Below are 9,006 nucleotides of genomic sequence, written 5' to 3' on the forward strand. Positions count from 1 at the left end.
AAATTTCAGATAATACACATATTTTCTGAAATACTAATATTTTTATTTTTTTTATATTTTTACATTTTTTTTTCTCTTTTTTAATATTTTTCTTAATGCGCATAAAAATTCTGCACTGAAAATCTTTATATTTCAAACAAATGAAATATTTTTACCATAAATAAAATTCAAAAGTGAAAAAAAATAATAAAGAAATAACATATCATTATAGAAGTTAATGTTTCATAAATATATAATTTTTTTTTTTCTTTTTTTAACTTTATAATGTTCCTTATTTTTTAAAATAATAGTTTCTTATTTAAAGAAATATATAAGAATAAGTAGAGGATAATAATATATCCATTTATAATATAATTATTAAATCTAAGATAAAACAAAAAGAAAACTAATTTGTAAAATTAATTTTTTTAATATATAGTAAGACAGTTTTATAACTATAATTTTTTTAAAATTTGTAAAAAAATTGATAGAATATATATATAAATTGTAATTAAGAATATATATATATATATTTTAATAAAACAATAACTTTGTGTAAATTATTAAAAAAAAAATTTATGAAAAAGAGATTAATATTTTTGAAAACTTAAAAATATTCTATATATATATATATTTTTTTTTTTTTTTTACTTAATAATTAGGTTAATCTAAAATTAAAAATAGTAAAAGTAATAAATGTACATAAAAATATATATATGTAAACAATTACAAAATTAAAATAAAAAAAATTGAAGACTAATAAAATGAAAAAATAAACTTTAAATCTTTATAAATATTATAGGGGTTTCATGATCAAATAAAATTTAATTTCATTTTTTTCCTGAATGCAAAAGCATAAAAAAAAAAATTTTTTTTTACTATATTTCATTCTATTTTATTTGTTTCAAATACTTAAATAAAAATATTGATAATTTAACATGTAAAATTAATTTAATTAAAAAAAGTATAGAGAAAAATGAAGAAATATAATTTAAAATTAGGCTATAACTAACATAAAAAAATAAATAATATATTTTAGAAAAATGGTGCTAAAAATAAAAAATAAAAAAAAAAAAAAAAAATATGAAATACAAAAATATAAAACAAGATATTAATAAAAATTTAATTTATTTAATTAAAAATTTTTTTCTTTTTTTTTTTTTTTTTTCTAATGCTCAGCTTACATACATCAATAATATTTTTAAATCTTTTAGAATTATTTTTTACAAGTTTACAACTTTTGATATAATTCATTTGATTTCTTAGATTACTTTTGCATATGTTTGTTATTGTCTTTTTATCTTTAATTTTTAACTTTTTATTTTTTCTATCGATATTTATATTTTGAATTTCTTTATCTTTCCTAGTTTTACTTTTTATTTCTTCATATTTTACTTTTTTTTTTTCTAAAACCTTGCATTTATTATCTATGTTTTTAGTCTCTTTTTTTCCTTGTTTAATATTTAAGTGTAATTTTCTTATTACTTCATCTTTTACTTCTTTTCTTTTTATTTTATTATTTTGTTCATATTTTGATTTTTTCTGTTTGTTTTTGTGTTTTCCTTTATCTATTACTATATATTTTTCAAAATAAATATCCTTATTTTTTTTTTTTATTTTTACCTTTTTATCTTTTCTAATATTTTGTTCCTTTTCTTCTATTTGCTTCTGTTTTTCTATTTTATTTTTATTTTTTTTTAAAATGATATTTTCATTATTTGGATAAGCATTTTGTCTAAAAAAATTAATAATTTCTTTTGATGGTTTCTCTTCATTTAAAATATTTTTATCTTCAAATAATTTTTTTTTGTTTTCTATTTTTTCTGTATCTTTTGAGATAGAGATTCTTTCATATCCTTGTTCTTTATTTATTACTAATCTATCATTTCTTTTTGCACCTAAAATGTATATATTTTTATGATTAGTTTTTATATAAAAGGAATTATTATAATTCTTAATTTTTTCTACTATAACTGGATTAGTATTCGTATCCACCTTTTTGTAATTATTTAATTCACCTTTTAAATTAATATGTTCTATTTTTTCTATAAAAAAAAAAATAAAATAAAATAAAGAAAATTTTCTATTTTTTTTTATAAAATATTTTTATATATGGATAATATTTATTTTATATTATTTTTTTTATTACCATCATATTGCTTTTTCTCTAAATTAGAATTTAAACTTTTAGTAACAATTTTATCGTTTGTTTTCACATTACAATGATTGTTTATTTCTTTATTGTGAACACTTTTATTAATAACATGATAAATATTTTTCGTGTCATTTTTAAGCTTAATTGTATTTACTTTATTTAAGAAAAACTCCTTATTTATTTTCAATTTATTTAAATAACGAATATTATTACTATTCTCTTTATTTTTATCAACATTTTCTTCTAACATTTTTACTTTATGATTTGTGATTAGTTTATAACTAGTTTTATTTTTAAGTGAAAATCTATTGGTATTACATAATTTTAAGTAAGAAATATTACAATCATTATTTTGACTAGTTTTAAAATAGTTATCCTCTATGTTGCTGTTTTTATTAATTTTATTATTATTATTATTATTATTATTACTATTATAAGAATTTTCTACAATTTTCTTCTTTATATTATTATTTTTAATATTTCTTTTGAATATTTTATTATTTCTTTTTAATTTTGTATTTCCTTCTTTGTTGAAAACATTGAGAAAGTGGTTATTTGTTTGTCTCAAAAAATATTTATCACTGTTTTTTTTTTTATCTGTTTCTTTTTTAATATTTAGAATATATTTATTAAAAATTAATCTTTTTTTTTCATTTGTAAAAACATTATTATTAGAAAAATTTATATTTTTTTCATCATTAATACAAATATGTTTATTATCTTTTGCTTTTAATTTACAGATCATATTAGGGTTTATATTTAGAAATATATTTTTTTGGGACATATTCTTATTAAAATTAATTTGTATATTATTTGTCTTTTTTTCACTAATTTTTTTTGATAATATATTAAAAATTATATCTTTACTGTCATTTTTTAAATTGTGTTTTGTTAAATTAAAATTTACAGATTTACATTTCGTTTTTTTATATATAGTAGAATTTTGTATAATACTTTTTTCATTTAAATTTTTATTATTTTTTTTTTCATCATTATTCTTTAAAGCAGTAGTATTAACAATTTCATTTTTTTTTTCATCATTATTCTTTAAAGCAGTAGAATTAACAATTTCATTTTTTTTTTCATTGTTATTATTTAAAACAATAGAATTAACAATTTTTTTTTTTTTTTCATCATTATTATTTACAACAATAGAATTAACAATTTTTTTTTTTTTTTCATCTTTATCATTTTTTATCTTAATATTTATTCCACAAGTCAATTCCTGGCTCAGTTTTCTTTCATAATATAGTGTCTTGCATTCATCTAAAAAACTAACTTTTTTCTTTTGTTTTTTTAGGTTATTCTTATTAAATATAGATTTAATATTTGATACTTTTGCAATATTTAAATTACTTTCCTTTTTTAAATTATATTTATTCACTTGATTATTATAATATATATAATTATTATCTCCAGTTTTTAAGATAATTTTGTATATTTGATGATTATCACTTTTGCAATTATTTTCTTTTAATGTATAATTATCTTGATATACCTTATTTATTCCATTCAAAATATTTTCTTTATTTTTGTTTATATAATCATATTTTGTGTATAAAGAATTATTGTATTCTTCATTATATATAAGATTATCTTTTATATTATTAGAATACATTTTTATTTTTATCATAAATTTAGATATTGATTATTTTTGCAATTACCTTTTATGTATTCTTCTTTTTTAATTCATTACATTATTGATACTTTTATAACTATAAAAATTATTTTATATCTACATTTTCATAATATATTAAAACTTTCAATTCTTTTATGAATAATTAAAAAGTCTTATTTTTATTTTTTTTTTTTTTGATTTATTGTCTTTTCTTTTTGTTTTTAATTCTTTAAAAAAATAATTTGCATGTTGGCAACTACTTATAATAAAAAAATAAAATATGAATAATTAAATAATTAAAACACTTTTAATTTTTTGTATTTTGAACTGTAGTTTTTTTTTTTTTTATATCTTATCAAAAAAAAGATAAAATAAATCTTTTTATTTTTATAAGATCTTGAAATAAAAGCATGACATACTGATATAATAAAAAGTAACAAATAAAGATAAAATAAGGAAATAATATCAACATGTTTGATTTATATGTATATAGTTTTTTTACTTAAAAACTTAATATTTTAGTATTATTTTTAGAACTCTTTTATACAGAGAATCATTTTAACTAAAATTAAATTATAAGAAAAAAAAAATAAAAAAACATAACTAAATAAGAGTAATAATGCATATATAAAATTTTAAAGTGATTTATAAATAATAAGAAATTATTTATTTTTTTTTGTAGTTGTAATTAAAAATTACAACCTTCAATTCATTAAATTAAAAAAAAAAAAATTAATTTTATTATAGCAAAATGTCTAATAGTTATATATGAATTAAGATCATTTTATTTTATATATAAGTATATATTTTATTTTTAATAATAGCTTATAATATTAAATAATAGAGTTAATGTATTTAGATTAAATCTATTAAATTAAAAAAAAGAAATATAAATTTCTCTTATTTTATAAATTCTTATATTCTTTTTTTTTTTTTTTGTATTATTCTATATATACATTTATGAGAAATTTTACATTCCATCTAAAAGAAAAAATTATATCTAGATGTTATTTAATTTTCAAAATCTTATGAAAAAAAATAATATATTAAAAAGGAGGAATAATAAAAAAAAAAAAAAAAAAAAAAAATGATTATTCAAGAATAAACTATAAGAAAGGCTAAAATTGAAATTTCTTATCTATTTTTTTAATATTTATTTATTAGTATTTTTTTTATATTATAATTCATGTGCATCTATTTATATAATTATAAATGTTAATTCTATAACTGATACTTTTTTTTTTTTTTTTTTTTTTTTTACGCATACTTTCTTATATTTCAATGCTAAAAGGTGCAGAAATTGAAGAATAAATATAAAAGAATTTTATTTATAGAGCCTTTTCATTAATAGAATATAATATTATACTTATTTTTTTTATATATATAATTATTTTTATTTAAATTACAAGAAAAATTCATTAGCAAAAAATAAAAAGTAAAATTAATATGATTTCTTAATTTTAATATAGGAAAATAAAATCATCATTTAAATTACTAAAATATATATTAAAATTTATACTTTTAAATAAGTATCTAATATAATAAAAATGTAAAATAAATATATGTATTAATTATGTTTTTTCGTTTATATACATATGCATAATTTTATTAAGAATTTTATATTTTAACAATAAATTTTAAATTAAAATATGAAAACATTTAACATTTAATTTCCTCTTTAGAAAGAGGATATTCTCTATTATACATTTTTTATTATAATATTTAAAATACTGATTATAGATTAAAGAAAAAAATTTTAATTTCATAAAAAAAAAAAAAAATTTTCTCAATTGTTTTTATATTATGGAAATACTTAAAAATTAAATATTAGATTTATTAAAAATATGAATAACAAAAATAAAAATTTTATGTAAAAAAAACAAAACAAAACAAAAAAAAAAAAGACAGAAAAATATTTAAACTTTATATATTTTTTAGTATTATTCTAAGATAAGGAATAACAAAAATATATATATATATATATATAAATTAATTTGAGAATTAGTGAAAAAGTTTCTTAAGATTCACAAAACTTAATTTTTTAAAAATTATAATTAAGATTAAAAATTAAGATATTTCTTTTTATATAATAAAAAATTTCATATTAAAATACAAAAATCATAAAAATTTTTGCATAATAATTCCTTCTATACAACTTTTTATTTTAAATATCATCTTAAACAATGATACTATATCTATATTTACAAATATTCTTTATTTTAGTTTAATATATATTTTATTTTTCTTTTTTTATAATTTCCTTTTTAAAAATTAAAATTTTATCCTTTTCAATTTTTACTTTTTTGAATAAAAAATTCCTAATCATAGTAAAAAATATATTCGTTAAATTATTCTACTCTTATTCAATTAATTTGGATTTCTTCAGATGTATTTTTTTTTTCATTTTGTTCAGAACTTTTAGATGATACATAATCAGTTATTTCATAACTAATATTTTCGCAAGGATCTTTATATTTATGTAAATCTTTATTATTAAAATTGGGTAGGATATACATAAAAAACAATGGAATTAAATTTGTAAGGCAGCAAATTATTATCATTAATGATAAGTTTTTAAAATTAGTTGACGTTATTCCTAGTACATATGTTAATAATGATGAAAAAAAAGAACTTATAATTAATGCTAAATTATTTGCTGATAGTAAAAGTGAATAAATAGTTGATTCTAGTCCTTCTGGTGTTACACGTGAACATAATACTAATAAAGGTATAGTCTGAAATTCACCGATAAATTCTATTAAAATTGTATCTGTTATGATAAATACACTATCAGGAATATAAAGGTAATTGTTTAATTTATTTACAACCACTAATGGTAATAAACAAAACGGTGTTATTATAATTGTAGAATAAAATAGCAATTTCCCTATGTCTACTTTACTAAAAAAAAGCATATAAAATAATATAGCTATTAAGCTAGCTACTGATTGAAACATAGCCATTTTACCTAATAGCTGTACACCAAATTTTAATTCATTAGTCATAAAAAAAAACAATGTGCTTCCACAGGATGGTGTTGACATCATTATAAATATATAAATAATGAAATTTTTAATGTAGGGAATTTTTAATATATCATAGATACATTTCATTTGTTCTTTTACGCATGTTTTTTTACAATTTTTCTTTTCTAGTATAAAAAATGCAGAAACAAAAACGCATATTGGCAAAAACGATCCAACTAAAAATATATGTTGCTTATTCATAATAGATAATAAAAATCCAGATAAATAAGACATTAATGCAAAACTAAGTTTTCTAAAGGCAAAAAAAGCTGAAATATTTTTGGCTGAATTACTAATAGATCCTTTTCTACTTGACTCTACTACTTGAGCTTCACCTATAACATTACAAAGAGAACTTCCAAAAAAAAAAATTATTAATAAACATATAGTTAATATAATATTTGTATGATTTATTAATCCAAGGGTTATTAAAGATATGATACATGAAAGGGATCCCAATAATAAATAATATTTTCTTCTATAACCAAATATAGGATAACTATCTGATAATATTGCCCATATAAGTTTAACAGACCATGGAATTTTTATTAAACTCATTACTACACTTAAAGATGCTAAAAAAAAAAAAAAAAAAAAAAAAAAAAAATTACATTAATGTTAATAAACTTTCGAAATACATTTAATATATACTTATTTTGTACACTATATATTAATTTTTTATTTTTATATTTATAAATATATATTTCGTATTTTAAAAATGCTTATTTTACCAGGGTCTAATTTATAGTTATCTTTAAAAAGAAACAAAATTGAAAAATTACACAACACTTCTACCCCTTGTAGCATAGCTACATAAAATAAAATACACACATAAAAAATATATTTACATGAATATATAAATTAATATATTTTTATAAACCTATAAGGCTAGAAGACATTTTATTAAAAATTGAATCTACATTAACATAGTCTTGATCAATTATTTTTTTTTCAATTAAATGACTATTTTCATTATAGGAACTATAAGATGCAACTAAAGGTTAAAAAGAAAACATATTCGTGTTTTTTTTTTTTTTTTTTTTTTAATTTAAAATATACATATAAACATAAGGCTTTTATAAATAGAACATTATAATCTTCTTTTGTTCACATACTTTTGTACATAAAACCAAAAGTGTTTATATATAAACTTATATATTTACATATATATAGAGGAATAAGTTAAAATTAATAAAAAAAAAAAAAAAAAAGAACATTTTATATTTAAGTAAATACTATGAAATTAAATGAAATGTATTAATTAAAATAATATAATTTTTCCTATTTTTGATGTTTTATTTTTATAGTTAACATTTAGTTTCCTTTTTAAATTGTATTTTATTATTAAAATTAAGTATAATATTATTGTTTATAGAATTATCATTTATATATAAATTAATGAAAACATATTTATTTATCTAAGAGGAAAATTTATTTTTTTTTCTTGTAAGCATACTTGTACCAGTGCTACAGGTTTCATAGCTGTCTTTTTTCTTCAAAAAATCGTTATCCTGTTGTTCCATTATATTAATATAATTAAGAAAAAATTAAAATAATTTTAAAAAAGGATAACGTTTATAATCTATCAATTTTTATTTTAAATCAATAATGTATGTCGATAAACTACGCACATAAATTTTTGAAGTGGATATTAATTTTTTATATATATAGAATTTCCAAATAAAATAGAGTGAATTAAAACAATAAAAAAGAAAGATATTTATAATAAATTTTTGAAAAGAAACAAATAAAGAAGAAATAAGAAATAAGGAATTATATTTTTATTTACACACAATAATTAATATTTAAAATTTATATGAAATAGATAAAAAAAGAAAAAAAAAAAAAAAAAAAATAACAAAAAAACATATCATCTTACACTTTAAAAGAATTTTTTATACATAATTAAAAAGGAAATTTATCAATATATCTATATAATAAAAAAATAAACGCATAAAAATACAATAAAAATCAAATACTTTATTGTAATCATTTAGTTAATGTATAATATTAAATTTATATACATAATAAAAATAAATGTGTATTCATATGATATATTTGTTTATTCAGTTATGATAAAATAATATACAGTTTAAGTTTATTTTATTTTTTAATGAAAAAAATAAAAATAAAATAACCAAATGTAAGAATCTACTTAACAAAAGTAGGAAAAAGAAAAACAAAAAGGTAAAACAAATTAAATAAAAAAAAATCAAAAATATCTATCA

The 9,006-nt window shown here is 15.7% G+C and overlaps 2 protein-coding genes across 2 annotated transcripts; both read right to left on the reverse strand.

Moving 5' to 3' along the window:
- Window positions 1–1,110: 1,110 nt before the first annotated feature.
- PGAL8A_00121800 (hypothetical protein) lies at window positions 1,111–3,752 on the reverse strand (the record flags this gene model as incomplete). Its single annotated transcript, XM_028674731.1, has 2 exons — window positions 1,111–2,024; window positions 2,129–3,752. 2 exons carry the CDS (start codon window positions 3,750–3,752, stop codon window positions 1,111–1,113), a joined length of 2,538 nt encoding a protein of 845 aa, XP_028526333.1.
- A 2,363-nt stretch (window positions 3,753–6,115) lies between these two features.
- PGAL8A_00121900 (folate transporter 1, putative) lies at window positions 6,116–8,301 on the reverse strand (the record flags this gene model as incomplete). Its single annotated transcript, XM_028674732.1, has 4 exons — window positions 6,116–7,353; window positions 7,510–7,587; window positions 7,659–7,772; window positions 8,235–8,301. The coding sequence occupies 4 exons, from the start codon at window positions 8,299–8,301 to the stop codon at window positions 6,116–6,118; spliced, it is 1,497 nt and encodes a 498-aa protein (XP_028526334.1).
- Between the last annotated feature and the right edge of the window lie 705 nt (window positions 8,302–9,006).

Source organism: Plasmodium gallinaceum (assembly GCF_900005855.1).
Source record: "Plasmodium gallinaceum strain 8A genome assembly, contig: PGAL8A_v1_63, whole genome shotgun sequence".
Classification (NCBI taxonomy): domain Eukaryota; phylum Apicomplexa; class Aconoidasida; order Haemosporida; family Plasmodiidae; genus Plasmodium; species Plasmodium gallinaceum.